Here is a 22,564-nt window from a genome sequence, read left to right as displayed (position 1 = left end):
AATTTGGGGATACTAGCAGACACTACAGCATTATTTATTTCTCATTTTAAAATACCCTTTGCTCTTCATCCCACCCCCCTTTTTTTCAGCCCACTGCAGACCTCTGGTCCTAGGGTCCTTAGTGGACCGAGTGACCTTAGTGCCGTCAATCAGTTTCACCACGTCCAGTGGTCAGTTCTGTTTTTCCACTTAGATTCTCAGCAATATTGACAGAATTGATTACTCTCTGAAATACTTTCTTCCTCCTTCACTGGCCTCTTCTCAACCCCCTTTGCTAGACTGCTCTTCCAAAGTTAGGAGAACTTTGGAAGTTCTTTCCATCTTCCAAAGTTAGGAGAACTCCAGGGTTCAGTCCTGAGTTTGCTTTGAATCTGCCCCTCCCTCCTCAAGCTGTCTCGTCTGCTCTGTGGATCTCCGTGCATGTAGCTATGGAAAACAGCAAACAAGAGTTTGACAGCAATTTGGATTCTGTCATATATAAAGTTGACCAGAGCTTTACCTTGAAAATAATTTGTTTTACACTATAATATTCTAACCACAAAGGAATTCCTAAAACAAAGAGCAAAGTTTTGTTTTAGTGATGATTTTCTGACAAGATGAAAAGCACAATGTGACAGGTTTTCACAATGAACTTCCAAGATACCATCATAACAGAGGGTAGTCTTTATTTATTTTTAGGATTTTATGTATTCATTTGTCAGAGCACAAACAGGGGGAGGAGCAGGCAGAGGGGGACACAGGCTCCCTGCTGGTGAGGAGCCCAAAATGGGACTTGATCCCAGGACTCTGGGATCATGACCTGAGCTGAAGGCCGACCCCTAACCAACAGCCATCCAGGCATCCCAAAAGAGGGTAGTCTTCACTGCAATAGATTTCCCAAACCTAAGCCTTTGAAGCACCTTGTCACAATATTTGCAAACTGTTTCTTTTTAACATTTTAACTGCTCTCTGCAATAGACCAGGTCCTTATTTTCTCTTTGGCTGTAATCTGGAGTTTGCCAATAATACTTGCATGAACTTTGAACTACTTCCTGCTTATACTTAAATGGGAAGGATCCTGGGCTCAATGAACAGGGCAGCCTGAAGCTATCAAAGAGCTCGAGAGGCAAAGGTCTCCCGCCTCCTGGGCTCTCAGGTAACAAGCCACAGAAGGGCACCCAGCCCAGGAAGAGTCATCAGAACCTTCCAGATAGAGGCTCAAGGCTGCTGGGTAGCCGAATTGGAGAGGGCGCTTGGAGAGGTCAGCAGACATGTGACGGAAAGAGCTGATCTGAGAGGATAAAACTGACACGAAGTAAATAGCTGGGAGTAAAAACAAAAAAAAAACCACATCCTGGCGGGTAGTCTGTTTCCAACTCTCTGAGACCTGCTATACAGTTGTCCAGACCTGCAAATTCCTCCCTTTTCCTCAAGTTATTTGAGCTGTCGTTTGTGGACAGAGAGTCTTAAAAGCACTGCTGAAATAAATGGTGTGAAAGGCTCTGGGGGCAGTTGTGAGAGGAGACAGGACAAGGGCAGAGCCAGAATCAGGGAGGAAGCCCAGCTCCAGCCAACAGCAACACCACTTCATCATAAGATCAGGGTGGCCCTGCTCGAGTAACAAACATTTTAAATTTTTAAATTATTTGCCCTGCTTCCTGATATTACTCAGCCATTCTGTCAGATTAGGCAGTGTAAATGTGAAATCAGTGAAATACTAATGATCTTTGAAAAGTGAATAACTGATTAAGACCAAGGTTAAACTAAAGCAGATCTCAATAAAAAACATTATGACAGGGGCGCCTGACTGGCTCAGGCAGTAGAATATGTTGCTCTTGTTCTCAGGGTTTTGAGTTCAAGCCCCACACCGGGCATGGAGCCTACTTCAAAAACAAAAACAAAACAAACCATGTTATCACACCAGTGTCCATGATCATCTTTAATATGGGTTGGTTTTTAAGAAGGGGAAAATGTAAGGCGATGTGAACAACAAAGTCCCGATCTGCTTCCAATTTTCTGTTCAGTTTCTATTGTGGGTGGATCCATTAGAACTTTTGCAAAAAGATGCAATTTTTTTAAAAAATCAAGCATAATTTATAGACACCAATAAAATGTTATAATATTGTGGCTATATACTTTAACAATAATAAAATAACTGGGTATAGATTCCCAATGATGTCATCCAACCTGCTCGTGAAGTCTGAATTCCAGGGTTAACAAGCTCTGTATCAAAAGAGAGAAGGCTGTTAACCTAAGCTGCGAAATGTCAAATAAAACATTTTTACCCCCCCCATATGAATGTTAATTTTTAAATGTTCTCAAATAACACAGGTAATTTCTTTAGAACGGTAACATACCTTCACCAGTTTTCTTTGTTGCCAACACCTCGGATGTTTGGTCCTTCATGTTTAGTGAGGAGCCCTTTGCTGGGTGGCATGGCTTTCACTGCTACTGGAGTTGTTAGGTTTGAGTTGTATTTTGATAAAATCTGAAACAAAACATACTCCTTTTTACCAAGTCATTAAAACAACACAACAAATTTGTAAGGTCTTTTAAAACATTCAAGAAAAGCCAAGGAAAATTGAAAGATACGAGTTTTTGAAATTAATAATTTTTCAGCAGCACAGACAGACGTTAAACAGCAAAGAAAAGTTGGAGTTATGAGAAATTGAATTTGGAGGCTTGATTTCTAAAGCCTTTTATAATGTACTCTAAGATTAATAGGAGTAAGCAGCAAATCATCCCTCAGAGCAAATTAAGCCTCTACAAAGTTGTTAGGGAAAATGTATGTAGGAAAAAGGCAAGATACATGCTCAAAAGATCATCAGCTCTTAAAGATTATAAAGAGTCTGAAATATCACCTATGATTTTTTTCATTAAATACAAGGTTTCCCCTCTTCCATGTAGAAATAAAAAGAGAAGGATCAACCACAGTAAAGTGGAAACTCAAGAAAACTCCTTAAAGACAGAAAATGCCCACCCTACTTCTTATAATGCCCAGGAAAACAGAAGACAAAGAAAAAAGGGTAACAAATACTTTGTTGATTGTCACAGGATGAGTCTGCTCTAATGGCATTTAGGTATTCTTCCAAGTACTTTCATCCTTCTCACAGCTCTCCCAAACTAGGTCAGTTGCTAGAATGGTTCTTAACAATTCCACTTGCCCAAGCCATTCCACCAAGCACTGTACTTCCATTAAGGAGGGGGAATGACTAGTGGTTATTTAACAGAGCTAGCAGTTGGTGTACAGACCAGGAGTAGACTAGAGGTAAATGATGATATACATGATGATATTCATGTTAGATGATATTCTAACATTTAAATCAGTGTTTCTCAAACTGAGGTCCAAGATGTCTTGGGTTCAAGAAACGCTGATCTAAGTGGTTCAGGATACTCTACCCTAGAGAACGGGAGGGTAAACGACATTTGTGCTTTTTGCCAGCCATAGCTCCAGTGGAAACAATGGCCAGCATGGCAACTGTGGTTGAACAATTATTACAAAATATTGTAAGAATACATTTCAGAACATGAAGTTAGACAGAAAATACAGTGTGAGGACATAAAAGTATGATGAAGTCATGAGCTTGTACTCAGCTCAGAAGAGCTTCAGCCAGGTGCTCTCAGAAGGGCACAGAATTTAGATTTTCTTAGTTCACAAAACAGCACATTAGCCCACTGAGAAATAAGACCGTTTATATACAGTTTCAGGTCTTCAGATATCTAATTTTGAAAAGAATGTGTCAGAGAAAGAAATAGCATGGAAAAACAACCTGAAGAATATCTTCTGGAATGGTAGTTACTTCTGGAGGTGTAGGTGTTCTCAGCAGATTCTCATAAGAAGAAATTACAGGAGAAGAGGGATCCGCAAAACTCTCAAAACACTTGTCTGAATTTAAAACTAATGATGTACAGTCTTTCATTTCCAAATCATTTGTTTTTGGTAATGGATAATCTGTGCCCCCCTATTGAACAAAAATAAATCATTAAATTATGATGGTATAAAATACAGTGAACAAAAATTGAGTCAGTTTTAGTTCTGTTGCACGAAAGTGACATAGAAGTAAGCACAAAAATGACCTGTTCTTCCTCGACTAAAGAAAATTGAGAAAACAAAGAAATGGCATAGGGAGGACAAAATACCATCCTTTGTCACTAATAATGGCTGAGTTACAGCTTAATATGAAAACTAAACGGACTTGACTGATCTAGATTTAGATCGATTCACCCACCAGTTTCAGGCAACCAGCTGGGCCAGGTGAGAGTAACAGCACGGATGAGCACAAGTGTTCCACACACCCTCACTCTCAAGACTAAGAAAACCCATCTGATGTAACTTAGCATGAAGTTCACACTAAACTCACCAATCCAGTAGATCCCCTCATTTCCCTAGGGTCAGAGTTAATAAAGAGGGTGAGTCACATCAGTATAGTGCCTTCCACACTGGAACACAAGTAGTGGATTAACTGTAAAAGGCAAGTACTAGCAGGCAATAACCTGAGAGGTACTTAGACTGATACAAATAGCATTTGGTTGGTCTAGAGCAACACTGTTCAATACAATAGCAACAAGCCACACGGGGCTATTTAATTTTAAATTCATCAAATTTTTAAAAATAAAAACTTAGCTCCACAGATATATGGTCACATTTTATGGACAGCACTACAGTTTTTTGGACAGTGCAGTCTTCTGCACTGGTTGTCTTTTAAGTATTCACAGCAACTTTAAAAAAGGGTTGAGATATGCTTAAAGTAAATTTGTTCATTGAGAAATATTTGGAAAAAGCCTAAAAAATCACCTGTAATCACCTGTAAATAATCACATTTTGATAGTTTTTATTCTTTTATTCTTTTTCCTTGAAATAAAGTATATTGTGTGTGTGTTTGTATATCCATATGTATGCATGTCATTTTCCATCATTAAATATTTCTTGAAAATATTCTTTATATGTTCTTATCTATTCTTTAAAACATACAGTGTATTTCGCTTCTCCATTACCACTTGACATCCAGATTTTTCCCATTCTTTGCTATTCTTTCTTCTATAACTTCATTATTATAATTCCTTGTGCCAATGTGCCTTAGAATAAATTCTGAGATATGGTCAAAGTGTATGAAAAAATTTTAAAGCTTTTGCTATACACTGCTAAATTCCCCTCCAGACAGGGCGCCTGGGTGGCTCAGTCATTAAGTGTTTGCCTTCAGCTCAGGTCATGATCCCAGGGTCCTGGGATCGAGCCCTGCATCAGGCTCCCTGCTCAGCAGGAAGCCTGCTTCTCCCTCACCCACTCCCACTGCTTGTGTTCCCTCCCTTACTGTGTCTCTCGCTGTCAAATAAATAAAATCTTTAATAAATAAATAAATAAACTCCCTTCCAGAAATGAGTAAAAATACTCGTAAAGCCTGCATTAATCTGTGTTTTTTTTAAAGTGAAGTATAGTTGACATACAATAATCTAAGTTTTTAAAACAGACTGTTGGAGTCTAGAAACAGTAGTATATAGGAGTCATCAAGAAATAGATTAGAGCTTTCAATGTTATGGAACCATACCAGAGCTCTATTGTTCTTTGTAGGAGGAATTTTCAAACCAGGAGTGCAGAATGTAGGTGCTAAGGGAGAATCTGCACAGTCAGCATCTAAAAGACACAAACAATGGCATGAAAAGATATATTTGAAAATAAAGTTGAAATGTTTATTTCAACTTTAGGTTATAAATGTAGTCAAGATAATTTGTGCACTTTCTTAATAACTTAAGAAATAGCTATAGTGTGTGCTTGACTAGACAGAAGAAATAAAACTTCATATTTGCCTATCTAGTTATCATCGGCACTAATAAAACCTCAGCAAGGCTGCAAGATATAAGAACAATACATAAAAATGAATAGTTCTAGCAAAAGAGCAACAAACTATTAAAAACATAATTTGAGAAAAGCCAACATCTGGGTGGCTCAGTCAGTTAAATGTCTGCCTTCAGGTCAGGTCATGATCCCATGGTCCTGGCATCAGGCTCTGCATTGAGGTCCCCGCTCAGTGGAGAGCTTGCTTCTCTCTCTCCCACTGCTTGTGTGCTCCCTCTCACTCCCTCTTTCTCTCAAATAAATAAATAAAATCTTAAAAAAGATTTTTTTTACAACAACAAAGAAGACATGACACCTACATGTGACTCTATTAAAATCTATGATCTTTATGGAGAAAATAAAATTTCTGAAGAAGAAAAAGGAGGAGAAAGAGGGCAAGGAGATCTGCCTTCTAAGACTTCAACTGGGTTTTTCTAAAGCAGTAATTGAAGCAGTAATTGACTATCAGAACTTTTAGAAAGAGATCCCAGGAACAGAATTATGGGTATAGAGACATTTATACCTCTACCATATATAGTATCATGAAAGAAATCTTAAAAAGAAGAAAAAAAACAATGAGGGGCACCTGAGTGGCTCAGCTGGCTAACCCTTGGTTTGGCTCAAGTCATGATCCATGGGTTGTGAGATCAAGCCATACAGGACTCTGCACTCAGTGGGGAGTCTACTTGAATATTCTCTCCCTTTGCCCCTCCCCCTGCACACACCCGCAGTCTCTCTCTCTCAAATAAATGAACAAACCTTTAAAAAAAAAACCAAAAAGAAAAATTAAATGTTAGAAAAATGACAAGACTGGCAAAAATTTATGAAGTCTGAAAATCATCAAGTGCTGGAAAAGATGGAGAAATAGAAATGTAAACACTGCTGGTGAGAATCAGAACAGCCACTCTCAAGTGGCAAGTTAGCATTTTCTAGAATAGGGGAAGATGTGCATCCCATCTGATTTAGAGGCTCCACTTCTTTTTTTTTTTTTTTAAGATTTTATTTATTTATTTGACAGAGAAAGATCACAAGTAGACGGAGAAGCAGGCAGAGAGATAGAGGGAAGCAGGCTCCCTGCTGAGCAGAGAGCCCAATGCGGGACACTATCCCAGGACCCTGAGATCATGACCCGAGCCGAAGGCAGCGGCTTAACCCACGGAGCCACCCAGGCGCCCTAGAGGCTCCACTTCTAACATGAGTAACTCACGTGTACAAGGAACAATTTCATCAGGGCACAATTTTGTCAGAGCACTGCCTGTAATAGCAAAAAACAACTACTCCTTAATAAGCAAGTAAATAAATAAAATACGGCTTATTCATACAACACTCAACAATTAAAATGGATGAACTGGATTTACACGAATTGAGTGAAAAAAGCAAGTGGCAGAAGAACACAAATTGGATGTTGCAACTTAAATGAAATTTTCAAACACAACTCTAGAATAATCATCACTTTAGGATAGGAAGGGAAGGAGAATAACAGAGTGAGGATTTAGCTTTAGGTGTAACATGAAGATCTGGAGCAAATTCAGTAAGATGCTAACATATACCTAATCCAAAATTTCCAAGTACACATCCAGACACCTGGGATTCTAAGACCAGCACAGAGAGAAGTTAAGGGCATAGTCTCCAACGTAGAAGGCACTGAAACAGAGCATGGTGTATCAAGCCAAGAGCCTGGAAAAGCAGTGAGGTATGTGAAGCAGAGACTGGAAAATACTTGCCCACCAGCGCCAGCTCCAGCAGAACAGGATGAAGTCAGCCAGGCTAAGGGTTAAGTCTTCAGAAAAGACTGAAAATCAGAATATCAACTCTACCCAGTGCAGTGTTGTGGGGGTCTAAGTTCACCCTAGGAGTCCAGTGCAGGCATCCTGAGTCCAGCAATTCACCTAAAAAGCTGTGTGCAACTGGTAATGTGGAGCCTTAGCTGGGGTGAGCATGAAACAGCTCCACAGGACAACCTGTGACTCCCAGAACTTCACTGAAAACAGTGTCACCAGAAGAGGAGTTCACAGTTAAAAATTAAAGGCTTGTGAGGAAAGGCACCTCCAGGAAAGAACAGAGCAAAATAAAGAGAAGTATCAACACTTTAAACAGTCTTCCAGATACATATATTTAAAATATTCAAAGAGGGGCGCCTGGGTGGCTCAGTGGTTAAGCTGCTGCCTTCGGCTCAGGTCATGATCTTGGGGTCCTGGGATCGAGTCCCGCATCGGGCTCTCTGCTCAGCAGGGAGCCTGCTTCCTCCTCTCTCTCTGCCTGCCTTTCTGCCTACTTGTGATGTCTGTCTGTCAAATAAATAAATAAAATCTTTAAAAAAAAAAAAAAAAAAAGAAAGAAGGAAGCCAGTGGTTCTCATTTAAAAAAAGAAAAAAAAAAAAAGAAAATATTCAAAGAGATAAAGGAAGGCACAGAAATTACGAGGCAAGAGAACAGTATTATGGAACGGAAAAAGAACAGTCACATTTGAAAGAAAAATGTATAAAACAGAAAATATCACCAGAGTAAAAATTCAATAGATTAAAATAAAAATTTAGACTCAGGGTAAGAGAAAAATAGCAAAATGGAAGAAAGTTCTAACTAAAGCACAAGGTAGCAGAGACAAAAGGAAGGAAAATATCAAAGGGAAGTTAACCTGAAGAATAACATTCTAAAATACAGTGTACAGGAAACCCAGGAAAAAATTAGGGGAGGAATTAGGGGAGAGGTAATTTTGTTAAAGAGAGAATCTCAGAGTATTTTCAAAAAGTTTCAAAAATTAATGACATGAGTCCTTAGTTCAAAAATCATACCAAATTCTAAGCATAATAGATTTAAAATATATATATTTTAAAATTATAGAGAAATGTAGAATGTCAAAGATATTGACAAAAATCTTACTACCAGGAAGAAAAGACCAACAATCTACAAAGAAAAGCGAATCAGACCCACAGTATTCTGCTTATCAGCAATGGACACCAGATGACAATGAAATAATTTCTTTATAAAATATTGAAGAAAGTCAGCCGTCAACCTATTGTCTATAACCAGTTAAATTATTGTTAAAAATGAATGAATGAGAAAGAAAAATTAAAAAAGTCTTCAGACACAAAACCAGAGATGACTTCTCGCAGACTAGAAATAACATCTCTGAAAGAAGTGCTGATGGATGTACTTTAACAAGAAGAAAACTAAACCCAGAAGGAATGAGTGGGATATAAGAAGCAAGAGTAAGTAAAGAAAATGGTAAACAAGTTACTAAACTTTCCCAGGTATGGACTGCAATAATGGTACTTTTGTGGCCTAAGAATAGGGTCAAGATAAAATACAACAGAAACTCTCTTAACAAGGCTCCACTTAACCAAAGTACTAGTGGATAAACCTGAGCTTGCCATTCCTTTCACAAAATACACTGCCTGTGGTTACTGAAGACTTTCAGTCAGGAAGCTATTCTTTAAAAATCCATCCCACTTCAGAAGTTACACAGATATTCCCCTCCTTCATCATTTTCTAAAAGTTTGCCTCCACTGGGAATTAATTCTGGGTCTGTATGAGGTGGTGGTCGACTCTCTCCCTCTCTTTGGTACAGGCAGGCTCTTTCCAACAAGCCGAGGTCTAAGTTTACTAGAAGTCATTTGTATTTTTTCACTTCTGTGTATACCAGAAGTACCTGATAATTTAATAACATATGTAATAACACATTTCATATTAAATAATTTAATAACATTTAACTTAATAACATGTCAGTGAAATTAGTACAAAAAGAGAATTTTTCTGAAAATATGTTTATAAATTTGGAAAGACCTGATGAAGACAAGTTACTTCAAAAAAATATGCCAATAAATTTATATGGACAATTGTAAATTTAAAAAATCACAAACGCTAGAATTTTTTACATTTTTGTGAAAACTAATGTTTTCATGTTTCGTGGGACAAATATGAAAACACTACATGAAAATTTTCTTTCAGATCTTTTAGTATTTTAAAAAAACAGAATTTGAAATGGTAGCTAATGTATTCTGAGTGTGGTTTATATAAGAAAAATAATGTAGAATTCTAATCATTAGGCTGATGCTAAATTTTAAAAAGGTACTACTGACGGCAGCTGGATGGCACAGTCACTTAAGCATCCGACTCTTGGTTTTGGCTCAGGTCGTAATAACTGGGCTGTGATCTCAGGGTTGTGAGATCAAGCCCCGAAACCAGCTTTGAACTCTGCGTGGAGTTACTTAAATTTCTCTCCCTCTCCCATTGCCCCTCCCCTCTAAAATAAATAAATAAATCTTTTAAAAAAGGTACTATTGGCTCTGTATCAAAAGTTTGGTAACTGGGCGCCTGGGTGGCTCAGTGGGTTAAGCCACTGCCTTCGGCTCAGGTCATGATCTCAGGGTCCTGGGATCGAGTCCCGAATCGTTAAGCCACTGCCTTCGGCTCAGGTCATGATCTCAGGGTCCTGGGATCGAGTCCCGAATCGGGCTCTCTGCTCAGCAGGGAGCCTGCTTCCTCCTCTCTCTCTGCCTGCCTCTCTGCCTACTTGTGATCTCTCTCTGTCAAATAAATAAATAAAATCTTTAAAAAAAAAAAAGTTTGGTAACTAAATACACACACACACACGTTTTTAGTAAACTTGTTAAAAACAACAAGCCGAGATACTGACTATAATCAGGAAAAATATGAAAAACATACCAGAGAATTATATCTTTCTACAGTATGAAATCATGTTGCACCTGATGGGATGATACTTTATATAATTCAGTGTTATGAACTGAAAAGATGCAGATACAGAACCATTTCTGTACAAAGATAATCTAGAAAGAGGATAGCTGAGAAGTAATGTGATTGCTATACTTACCATTTTTTTTCAACTGCTGGAGGCCAGGAGTGACAAAGAAATTATCACTGGTCATTGGTTCTGGTTCTGTGGCCTCTTCCCTGGTGAGAATCATAGGGAAATTAAGTTTAAAAAAAGTTAATATTGAACCTCTGGGAAAAAAATCAATCTTACTATATGTCAAGAAGTCTGGACAAACATTCAGTTCTGCTTTAAGGAACAGAAGTCCCATGGAACTAATCTTTTTAAAAAATTTTTTTAAATTAATGTATACCCACGGGTCAAAAAAGGTTATACACCATTTTGTATTGACAGGTATGACTTAGAAGCAGGTTAAGAAACTCTGACCTGGGATGTCTGGGTGGCTCAGTCAGTTAAGGGGCTCAGATCATAATCCCAGGTCATGATTGAGTCCCGCATCAGACTCCCCGCTCAGTGAGGTGCCTGGTTCTCTTCCTCCTCTGCCTACTTGTGCTCTCTCTCTGTCAAATAAATAAACAAAATCTAAAAAAAAAAGAAAAAAAAAGAAAAGAAACTCTTGACTTAAGGGCAAGCCACAAGTTTAACTCATTAGTTCAAATATAGGAATTATATAGCTCATGGTTTCAAAACCATGAAGTGGAATTTTGCAATCATAACCAGACATAGATTAAGAACTTTTCATTTTTTTGGACTAAAAAGACTGATCCTGTCATCTAGTTACTAAGGGTATTCCAGTCAATTACCCAGATGTCTGAAATATAGTTATAAAGAGGAGTGTCATCAAGTATTACAAGCTGGTTCAATTAACCAACTGTCCTAGCATAATTCTTTTTTTTTAGATTTTATTTGTCAGAGAGAGAGAGAATAAGCTAGGAAGCGGCAGTCAGAGGGAGAAGCAGGTTCCCCACTGAGCAAGGAGCCCAATGCAGGGCTCAACAGCTCCCACCAGCCAAAGGTAGACAATTAACTGAGCCACCCAGGCATCCCTGTCCTAGCATAATTTACAGAACTTTCTTATTCAAAAACACCTTCTTATATAAATTATTTAAATTTAGATTTGGTTCCTGGGCTATTCTATTCTAGTTACAGATCTATTCTGGGACAGTTTTATACTGTTTTACTTATTATAGCTTTATATATTTTCATATTAGGGGGTCAAATTCCCTCATTATTCTTATTTTTCATTATTTTTTAAGCTACTCCTACTTTCTATTTCTTCCAAATAATTTTTTTAATAAGATTTTATTTATTTGACAGAGCTAGAGAGAGAGAGAGGGAACACAAGCAGGAGGAGTGGGAGAGGGAGAAGCAGGCCTCCTGCCAAGTAGGCAGCCCAATGCAGAGCTTGATCCCAGGACCCTGGGATCATGACCTGAGCTGAAGGCAGTTGCTTAACAACTGAGCCACACAGGTGCCCCTATTCTTCCAAATAACTTTTGGAATCATTTTATCAAATATCCCTTTCTCCTTAAAAAATCCTAATGAGGCTTTGTTGTAAATGCATGACATCAGTAAGTTAATTTGTTGTGATTAAACATCTTAGCAATATTCAGTCCATCTTCAGATGAAGAAAAACATTACATTCCCTAATTTCCCCTTTATATAATTCAGAAATGTCTTACGGTTTTTATCACACAGACCTTTTTACCTATCACCGATGTTGGTATTTTATTTTGTTTTTTTCCACTTTGTTTAGAAATTATTTTTTTTTTAAGATTTTATTTATTTATTTGAGAGAGAGAGCAAGACCCAGGAGAGAAGCAGAGGGAGAGGGAGAAACACACTCCCCACTGAGCAGGGATCCTGATGTGGGGCTCAATCCAGGGACTCCGGAATCATGACCTGAGCTGAAAGCAGACGCTTAACAGACTGAGCCACCCAGGTGCCCACAAAATTATGTTTTAATAAAATAAAGGAAAGCACATTATTTTACATGGTTATAACTGTATAACATATATCAGTCTCTTTCTTGAAACTTTAGATGAGTTTCTTGAGTAGCCCAGGTACAAAACATGGCCTAAACATACTTCTTACTGGCCAGATATCAAGAATGACATTAAATGATGGTGACAGATAGCTTCATTATTGAGATACCCATAGTTTATCATGTTAATGAAATATTCTATTTTGACTTTGACCAAGCATTTTAAATGAGGAATGAGTATCAGATTTTTCTCAAATTCCTATTGGTATCTATTGAGATTATCCTTTCTCTTATAAAGTGATTAAAATAATGTATTTTATGAGTTTCCAAGTATTAAACTATCTTTGCATTCCTAGGATAAGCTTAACTTGAAAGTTGTTCACTACACTTTTAATATTCTGCTAAAATCAATTTGTGAGTATTTTAATTGGGATTTTACATCCATATTCTAAATTAGAATGGCTATACTTTCCTTTTGTGTGCTTTGTCAGGGTTAGTATCAAGGGTATGTCGACCTCATAAACTAAACTGCAGCATTTTTCTGTCTTATTCTACTTTTAGAAAAAGAATTTTTTTTAGTCTATGCTCCAGTAAAACTTTATTTACCAAAAAATGGGCAGCAGGCTGGACTTGGCCTGCAGCAGTAGTTTGTAGACCCCTGATAATGAGCTCCTTTTAAAGGTAATTATTTTTATAGCATCTCATTCTTTTTTTTTTTTTTTTTAAAGATTTTATTTATTTATTTGACAGAGAGAGATCACAAGTAGGCAGAGAGGCAGGCAGAGAGAGAGAGAGGGGAGAAAGCAGGTTTCCTGCTGAGCAGAGAGCCCGATGCGGGACTCGATCCCAGGACCCTGAGATCATGACCTGAGCCGAAGGCAGCGGCTTAACCCACTGAGCCACTCAGGCGCCCTTATAGCATCTCATTCTTAAGGCAATTTATAACTTTGTTATCCACTCTATTCCACTGACTCAATGTGGTAAGCAGCAATGGGTATGGTTATATGCATTTTACTAGTGAGGAAATGGAAAACAGAGGTTTTATGAATCTGAAGAGTCCAGGTGAAATGCTGGGACCCACAATATAATGTATATCCCCTGCTCAGGAAAATAACTTTTTATGTAAGATGAAATGTATATATTCTATGAAATTATGAAAGGATTAATCCAGAAAACCATCTGTGCTCAGAGCTTTTTGTAGTTAGTTCTTTGATAGCTTTTTCAGTTTTCTTCTCTTTTGGTCTGTACAGGTTTTCTATTTCAAGATGATTTTGATAACTGTGTATTATTTAAAAAATTTTTCAATTATCTGAATTTTCCATATTTCCCAATACTATCCCCTATAGTATTTCTAATAGATTAAAGAATAATAAATATAGCCCTTCCTTCCTAATTCTGCTATTTGCATTTACGTTTAAGTATGAACCAGTTCTTAGATTTATCAACACTACTCTTCTAAAAATCTTTTTTTTTTCTTCTAAAAATCTTTTATAATCACATTTTATCTTTGGTGTTTACTCCCTCTCTTTGTCCCACAACAAAGATTTTTGAGGTTTTTAATTGACTCCTTAGGTTGAATGTTTATTTGACTTCTTTAATAATTACAGTTCTTAACGATACGGATTTATCTTTAGCTCTTGCTTGGCTGCTTTAATATGGGGCATTTTCATTTTCATTGTAACTCTTTAAGTACCACTTCCACACTATTCACTCCACAAAAATGGGTCACTGAGCTTCTAATTCATATTAAAATACCTACACTCAAGAACACCTCTAACACCTCTACCGGGACCTCTAAATCAACATGGAAACACATCCACCTTTAACCGAGGCTGCAGGTTTTCCTGTCTTCATTGTTTTCCCAAACATCATCGCAGGTAACAAAACTGAAGTCTGTGATTTATCCTGGATCCCCAAGTCTTTCCCCACATCTCCATGCAAAATCATTCACAGGTTCTTACTGACTCTACCTCTTCTCTATCCCTCCAAATGCCAAACCCTATCAATTACTCCTACAGCATCTAACTGGAAATCCAAGAGCTCACACTTTACTTACGGAATTGGTGATTCAGGGAAGTTTGAAATGTAAAGTTTATTTGAAGGAAAGTTACAGTCTGAAATGTCGTATCTCTTCTAGGAAAAATCAATCATACAAAAGATTTAGAAAGTCAGATAAAATGTGCCTTTTTTGAAAGTGGCTTACCTTTTATTCTCCTTCATATTTTTAAGTCCCATTGTGTAGTCTTCATTTAAACAGGCAGTATAGTCAGAGATACCGAAGTGTTCTAATTTAGGAGTTACACACTCAAAATCATCCATCTTCAGAGCACATTTTGGAGTTTTTAGTACTTTATCTAGTGACTGTTTAGAAGATGGAGTTAAATTTTTTGGCTCTTCCTCATGGTCATTTACTGCCTGTGGAAGGTTTGGTGGAACTTGGGATATCATGTACCGTTCAAGTCCAAAATCGGAAAGTTGCGGACTCCGTGGAGACTTCTCAGAACCAAAAGTCCTCGGAACAGCAGGATCAGATAGACTGTCCTTCACATCAGGCATTTGAAAATTTTCATGCTTAGTGGACTCTGATTCAGAGTCAATGATTTCTTGTTCACCCACTGTGAGGAAGAACCAAGGAGGTCATATTTTGGTCAAACATCAAACCACAAAATTCCATGTACTAAAACCATATAAAACAGCTCCATTTGAAATGTCCCAAATCAGCAAAGGTCCTGATTTCCTCCTTAGTCTCTAAAGTTGTTTTTTGTTTTTTTTTTAAGATTTTATTTATTTATTAGTCTCTAAAGTTTTATTTCAATTGTCCCTTTAGGAAATTTCTGACATGTACCTCTTGTGTAGCCATATCCCATTTTGAGGACATTTAAGAAGTAAACTAAAATGTTAAACGATGAAAAATCAATGCAAATAAAAGTCCAATATCCTTACTTTCTCAGTTACTGTGATTTACCCATCTCTCTTAATAGATTGTAGAATCACTTTACCATTTTATGACATTAAGCACAGGGTGGAATTAACGATGATCTAGATTTAACATGAAGTATAGTATTATTTTAGATTTTTCATTTATAGATACCTAACTTAAAAAGGAAAGACTATTAAACCAGGATAAATTTTTATCCTCAGTTTAGAACACATGTAACAAAAGTCTGGTTGAGGAAAATGACAAGAGAGCATTAGAAACAAATATAGTTTCTCAACCCTGAGTAGGTTATATCTGGCTCCAGACCTCATATGCCCAACCACCACACTGAGCATTTCAGACGAAATAACTGAAAAACAACTACACTTTTCCGCCACAGTCCATTGCCATTCCTTGCATACATTAATGGTTTGGGTTTTTTTTTTTAAGATTTTATTTATTTACTTGACAGAGAGAGATCACAAGTAGGCAGAGGGACAGACAAAGAGAGAGGGAGGAAGCAGGCTCCCCTCTGAGCAGGGAGCCTAATGCGGGGCTCGATCCCAGGACCCCAAGATCATGACCTGAACCGAAGGCAGAGGCTTTAACCCTCTGAGCCACCTACGTGCCCCGCAAACATTAATGCTTAATGAATTTAGTGTGGGACCCAAGTGGCAGTTAAAAGGTCTGGGATTGCACTATGATGCCAAGAAAGATTAAGAAAGAGAAATAACAGGTTTTAGTGCAAGACAACAGAAAGTCAAAGAGGATAACCAGAAGAAGATAACTGGATTTGGCCAGGATCTGGGCAGAGACTAACTTAAGAAAGGACAGGGCTTCAGTGAGATAACAAGGTATGGAGAACGGAACAGGTGAAAGAAAATGCAGGACAGATGTAAAATGTGTAGCATGCAGTGGAGAAGAAAATGAACCAGTAATTAGAAAGGGTACCAGATAGGAAGAAAAAATGGAGGAGTTGAGATGAAGGAAGACAAATAAAAACGTGTTTAGACACCCCCCGCCCCGTACCGGGACGAGTGCTTGAATGTTTCACTCCATTTAATTTTTTTTTTAAGATTTTATTTATTTAGTTGACAGACAGAGATCACAAGTAGGCAGAGAGGCAGGCAGAGAGAGAGGAGGGGCAGCAGGCTCCCTGCTGAGCAAAGGGTCTGATGTGGGACCCGGGATCATGACCTGAGCCAAAGGCAGAGGCTTTAACCCACTGAGCCACCCAGGCGCCCCTCCATCTAATTTTTGTATTAATTGTTTCAAGCATGAAATACCTTAGGATCTTTTTCTTTGCTTTTATAGGTAAAGGTATCAAACAATGTTCTGGAAAACACTCAGCTGATTAAAATTTAAAGAGCAAGACTTGAATCCACATCTTTTGATTCCAAACACTACCATTTGTTTAAGAATAAGGAGGGAGGGAGTTCATACAAAGATCTGTTTTAGATGACCTTGAATAGATAACATTTGGTTGCCAAACTGGAAATATGAATTGTAACAACTGCACATATTGAAAGAAATGGGAAAAAGTTTCTCCATAATTTGTTGCTTTTTTTTTTTTAAAGATTTTATTTATTTATTTGACAGAGAGAGAGACAGCACAAGTAGGCAGAGCAGCAGGGAGAGGGAGGAGCTGGCTTCTCTTGGAGCATGGAGACCAATACGGGGCTCGTTCCCATGACCCTGGGATCATGATCTGAACCAAAGGCAGCTGCTCAACCAACTGAGCTATCCAGGTGCCCCTGTTGCATTCTTTTTAAGAATGAAGTATTTGGGGGAAAAAAAAAAAGAATAAAGTATTTGGGGGCACCTGGGTGGCTCAGTGGGTTAAAGCCTCTGCCTTCGGCTCAGGTTATGATTCCAGCCAGGGTCCTGGGATTGAGCCCTGCATCCGGCTCTCTGCTCAGCGGGGAGCCTGCTTCCCCTCCTTCTCTCTGCCTGCCTCTCTGCCTACTTGTGATCTCTGTCTGTCAAATAAATAAATAAATAAATATATATATATATATATATATATAAAGAATAAAGTATTTGTACTTTTCTTGTTATGAATTGGAACATATTTTTGCAAATCGGATAATGACCTTTTTTGTTTTTCTTCACTTCATCTTTTAAAGGAATATCTGTAGTTAAAATGGGGTCTTTCAGGGGCACCTGGGTGGCTCAGTGGGTTAAGCTGCTGCCTTCAGCTCAGGTCATGATCTCAGGGTCCTGGGATTGAGGCCTGCATCTGGCTCTCTGCTCAGCAGGGAGCCTGCTTCCTCCCTCCCTCTCTGCCTGCCTCTCTGCCTACTTGTGATTTCTGCCTGTCAAATAAATAAATAAAATCTTAAAAAAAAATAAAAAATAAAAATAAAATGGGGTCTTTCAGACATTGGTACACATCCGTCCCAGAATCCTTTGGATCCAAAAGAATATAAAAGGGATAAATTTAGGCTATACATTTTGTGGTCCAGCTAAGAGATCCAACAGACTGGAGGAAGTGAAGACGAGCACATTTTTTTCTTTAAAGATAGGATTTTCTTTGTTTTGACTGGTAATAGGAAATGAACTAGGATAGGGTACTATTTTGTATGCATGATAAACAAGGATGTGTTAAATATGGAGTATGTACCATACAAAAAAAAAAAAAAAAAAAAAAAAGTTACAGACTTTGGTTTCTTGACTTTTGGCCCCTGGAAAAGCTGATGATTTACTTTCTGTTTAGGCATTGTGCTTTCTGTTAATTTGGAGAAATGTTATAAAAGCTACCAAAAACCTATTCTTGTATTTATCACAAGGTTATCACTGATGAGATTAATAAAATCATCATCATATCAGTGCCTCTTGGGAGATATTATCATTCCCACTTTGCAAGTGAGGAAAAAGCAATTCAAAGAAATTATCCAGGGTCACACACATGTAGTAACTGGTGGAGCCAGTACTTTAATCTATAGCTTGTTTACAATTAAGTCAACTGAATTCTTTCCACTGTACCGTGCAGACTGTTCAATTGACTCTCCACACATATCCTCAATATACATTCGCTGAATTTAACTAATGGTTTACTTATGTACAAAGATCATTCTCTTCACAGAAACAAAGACAATGAAGCATACTGAAATTAGTCATTCATAGGCATGGGCCTAACAGTACTTAACACAGGGTGATTACCACGCCAGGTACTATTCTAAACAAATTTTATCTCATTCAATCCTTATACAACCTCAGAGGTAGATACTATTAAACATTTCCACTTTACAGATGAGACACTGAGGTACAACGCTCAGTAACTGGTCAAAGATAATACAGCTAATAAATGATGGAAATAGAGATTTGCATTCAGATTGTGGGTGAAATTCTAAACCACCATGCTATACTAACCTTCATTAAAACTGTAGAACTTAAAAAGGCCTTTTCAATTTATAATGCCCCAAATTTCTCATTCTACAGAAGAGAAAATTGAGAAGAAAAAGGAAATAGCATACTTTAAGATTAGTCCCTCAGCTATTTACTGGCAAAGCTGACTAGAAACCAAGTATCCTGAAATCATGTAGATTTATATCCTGTACTCTTCTTTTACCTAGTACTTTGGAAAAGAGAGCAAGGACTGTCTTTGTTTTACACCACCAATCAGCACTGCATCCACCACAGTGATGAATAAATAATGATCACGCATGACAGTCATAATGGCAGAGCTAGAACCAGAAAGCATGGCCAAGTCCAGAGTAGTCATATTTAATCATGCAGGCTTCCTTCTTTAATACTACACAAATACCGTAAAATACAAGTTGTCCACACCTGAATCTTTCTTGGCACGTGGATTATATCCATACTTCTGGAAAAACTCTCTTATTTTCATGATATCCACTGAATTTTTTTTCATCAATACTTTTGTTGCCTTTATGAAACCAATGCTTTCTTGACTTTCCCAACTTGCTTGATCAAGAAGAATACTGACATCATCCTTTTATAAGGAAAAAAGTACATTATAATTTCTGTCTTTTGACTAAGTCTATTTAGATTTTAAAAATTATGACACAAAGATGATACATTAATATTGCAGAAGCTATACCTTTAGAGTCTGGACTTCTGAATGAAGGTCATATAAAATTCTCATTGGATAATCTTCATAGTCTTCAATATGAATAGAGAAAGGAAAAGTACAAAATAGAAAATATAATTTAGTGTTGTTTCCCAGAATCCTAAAATCCTTGTCAATATTTACTCATAATTTATCCATCAATTAAAAAAAAAAGTTAAGGCCTTTCTTTCAAACTTTATGAAATTATAACATACAAAAATCATAAGTATATCGCTTCATGAATTTTGAAAGCAAACATACCCTACCTAGTCAGTACTCAGATGAAGGGAAGAAGGGAAGAAGGGAGGGAGAAGGAGAAAATGTAATCTGACTTAGCAAGTTTTTTATGGTGAGAAACTTCTGGTTCCTAGTTTTAAAATCTTTGCCAATGACAACACTTACATTTTCTTCTAAGTGCTTTATTGTTTGCTTTTTGCATTTAGAGCTACAGCCTACCTGTAGCTATAAGCTACAATACAATCTAATTGATTTTTTTAATATAACAAGAAGTAAGGATCAAGATCCATTCTTATTTTCCATATGAGTGTCCAACTAGCCTGACACCATTTATTGAAAAGACATCCTTCACCCACTGTACTGTCACCTTATTAATCAGTTGCAGTATGTATAATATACATCATGTAAAAGCAGTTTTTTAAATAATTTCTTTCTAAAACACACCTCCTTTGAAGATGTCCCTTCATTGCTAAAAGCAGACTAATTTTCATTTCAGAAGGGCAAGTCAACACAATGGTGATACTTCATACCCACTAGAATGACTATATTCAAAAAGATAAATAATAATAAATGAGGATGTAGAGAAACTGCAACCTTCATTCATTGCTGGTGCAAATGTACAATCATGTATACACTTTGGAAAATAATTTGGCAGCTCTTCAAAAAGATAAACATAGGGTTATCACATGACCCAGCAATTCTACTTTGAATCACATAGCAAACAGAACTGAAAACATTATGTTCACCCAAAAACTCACTCATAGATGTTTACATACATTCATAATAGCTACAAAGTGGAAACAACCCAAATGTTCATGAACTGATAAATAAACACAGTGGGCTGGTATAGCCATACAATGGAATATTATTCAGCAATAAAATGAAATGAGGTACTGATATATGTTTATGACATGAATAAACCTTACAACATTATGCTAAAATAAGTCAATCACAAAAGCCCACCAATTGTATGATTTGTTTTATCTTTAATATCCAGAATAGGCAAATTTATACGGACAGAAAATAGATTAGTGTTTGCATAAAACTAGTATGGTAGGTGGAGGTGGGACTATGGGGAGTGGATATTAACAAGCAAGAGAGTTTCTTTTGAGGGTGATGAAAATCTAAACTTACTATAATGGTTGCACAACTCTGTGAGTATATAAAAAAACCACTGAATTGTATCCTTTATTTCTTTAAAGATTTATTTTAGAGAAAGAGAGAGCATGTGCAGAGGGAAGGAGCAGAGGGAGAGAGAATCCCTAGTAGACTCCATGCTGACTCATCACTGTGATCATAATAGGTGAGATTTTTTGGTGATCATTTTCTCTATCACAATTCCATATTTTCTGTAATACATACTGGCTGCAAATAGAAAAATCATTCTAACTTTTTCTTATAAAACCAGACGAAAATGCAAAATGTCTGTATACAGTTAATATGCTGGTAAGAGGGTAAATTGGCACAAGCTTTGTGGAAAGCAATTCAGCTATATCTCAAGAATCCAAAAAGGCACCAAGCTGGCTCAGACCCTTGAGTATGTGACTCTTGATCTCAGCATCATGATTTCAAGCCCCACATCAGGCACAGAGCTCAACAACAACAAAAAGAGAGAGAGAAAGAAAACAAAAAATAATGAAATACTAATAGTGGTGTCTTTAAGTGGTTGAGTTACAAGAAATATTTATTTTCCTCTTTCTACTATATCTCAAAATTTTGCCATGTACACGAATTGTTTTACAGTCAAAAGAATAAATATTTTTAAATAGCTGGAACACTTCATAATATAACTAAAGTAAAAGGAGTCTGTGTCTACAGGATGCAATATTTTAAGGCAAATAACAATTATGACATTTATAAAATAATCTCAAAATCTGAATGAAACAATTAAAAAAACTCTAGCATAAAGATTAGTGGTGAAGAATTCTGCTATATTTATTTTTTTAAAGAGCAGTATTCAGGGGTGCCTGGCTGGCTCAGTGTCAGAAGCATGTGACTCTCAGTCTCTGGGTCTTGAATTCGAGCTCCACATTGGGTGTAGAAGAAGGGAGGGAGGGAAAAAAAGCAGTACTGAGTCCTAGTGTTTGTGTTGGCAATACTGTTTGCTGAAAAAACACGGGCATTTCCTGCAACTGTGGACAATTTGGGTGAGACAAAGTCACTGTGCATGTAAAGAACCCTGCTAAATAAATGCATTGTTTTATTATATTGTATTTTTATTGATAAATACCCATTATATGTGACTTGAAAGCATATCATGCACGCATTATGAGCTCAATCTGTCAATTTACATTCTTAGTCTATGCTGTTTCTCTTCGCAACACAGTAATAGCGCTATTTCATTATTTGAGGAGAGCAAATGTAGTCGTACATAAAAGTGGAAACAGCCACAACATACTTGAGGGGCGCATAAGAATAATGAAAAGGTGACACTTGTCACCTCGGAACTCTGCTAACGACAAACATCGAGCATTTTGATAGGCGTACCACGCCCCATTCCGTATCTCTTTCGAAGCACTCCTCCCCACTGTAGACGATAACCTTTCTGCAAGTGTGTGCGTTTTCACGTGTTAAGGTCCTTTTCAAATGCCGCACTCGGGGCTGGCTGGGGCGGCCGGGTGGGTCGCAGTAGCCGCGATCTCCCCGATGCCCGCCCACTTCACTCACCGCTCTCCTCGCCGTCCAGTGCTCGCCGCAGCCGAGCCGTCTCGCTGTCTAGGGTGATGGCCAGCGACCGTAGCTTCGCGTGGAAGCTTCGGATCAGATCCATGGGTAAGGACTCCCCCGCGGGACACTAGACGCTGGAAGAT

The 22,564-nt window shown here is 37.6% G+C and overlaps 1 protein-coding gene across 2 annotated transcripts; it reads right to left on the bottom strand.

Moving 5' to 3' along the window:
* Positions 1 to 1,891: 1,891 nt before the first annotated feature.
* SKA3 (spindle and kinetochore associated complex subunit 3) lies at positions 1,892 to 22,559 on the bottom strand. 2 transcript variants are annotated; one of them, XM_059143925.1, is made up of 9 exons: positions 22,422 to 22,559; positions 19,509 to 19,570; positions 19,235 to 19,400; positions 14,732 to 15,143; positions 10,644 to 10,723; positions 5,526 to 5,611; positions 3,750 to 3,941; positions 2,337 to 2,467; positions 1,892 to 2,202 (listed from the first exon to the last, which is right to left on the bottom strand). In XM_059143925.1, exons 1-8 carry the CDS (start codon positions 22,522 to 22,524, stop codon positions 2,339 to 2,341), a joined length of 1,230 nt encoding a protein of 409 aa, XP_058999908.1. In that variant the 5' UTR covers positions 22,525 to 22,559; the 3' UTR covers positions 1,892 to 2,202; positions 2,337 to 2,338. The 2 variants fall into 2 exon arrangements, with proteins under 2 accessions (XP_058999908.1, XP_058999909.1); XM_059143926.1 differs by lacking the exon at positions 3,750 to 3,941.
* Between the last annotated feature and the right edge of the window lie 5 nt (positions 22,560 to 22,564).

Source organism: Mustela lutreola, chromosome 13, assembly GCF_030435805.1.
Source record: "Mustela lutreola isolate mMusLut2 chromosome 13, mMusLut2.pri, whole genome shotgun sequence".
Classification (NCBI taxonomy): domain Eukaryota; kingdom Metazoa; phylum Chordata; class Mammalia; order Carnivora; family Mustelidae; genus Mustela; species Mustela lutreola.
Note: the sequence above shows the minus strand (reverse complement) of the source record. Positions and strands in the feature narration are given on the sequence as shown.

Coding starts and splice junctions, on each gene's coding strand:
- SKA3 (XM_059143925.1), bottom strand. CDS start 22,524: ATGGATCTGATCCGAAGCTTCCACGCGAAGCTACGGTCGCTGGCCATC. Junction 19,571..22,421: donor ACTGGACGGCGAGGAGAGCG/GTGAGTGAAGTG, acceptor TTCATATTGAAG/ACTATGAAGATTATCCAATG. Junction 10,724..14,731: donor AATATGAAGGAGAATAAAAG/GTAAGCCACTTT, acceptor GATTCTCACCAG/GGAAGAGGCCACAGAACCAG.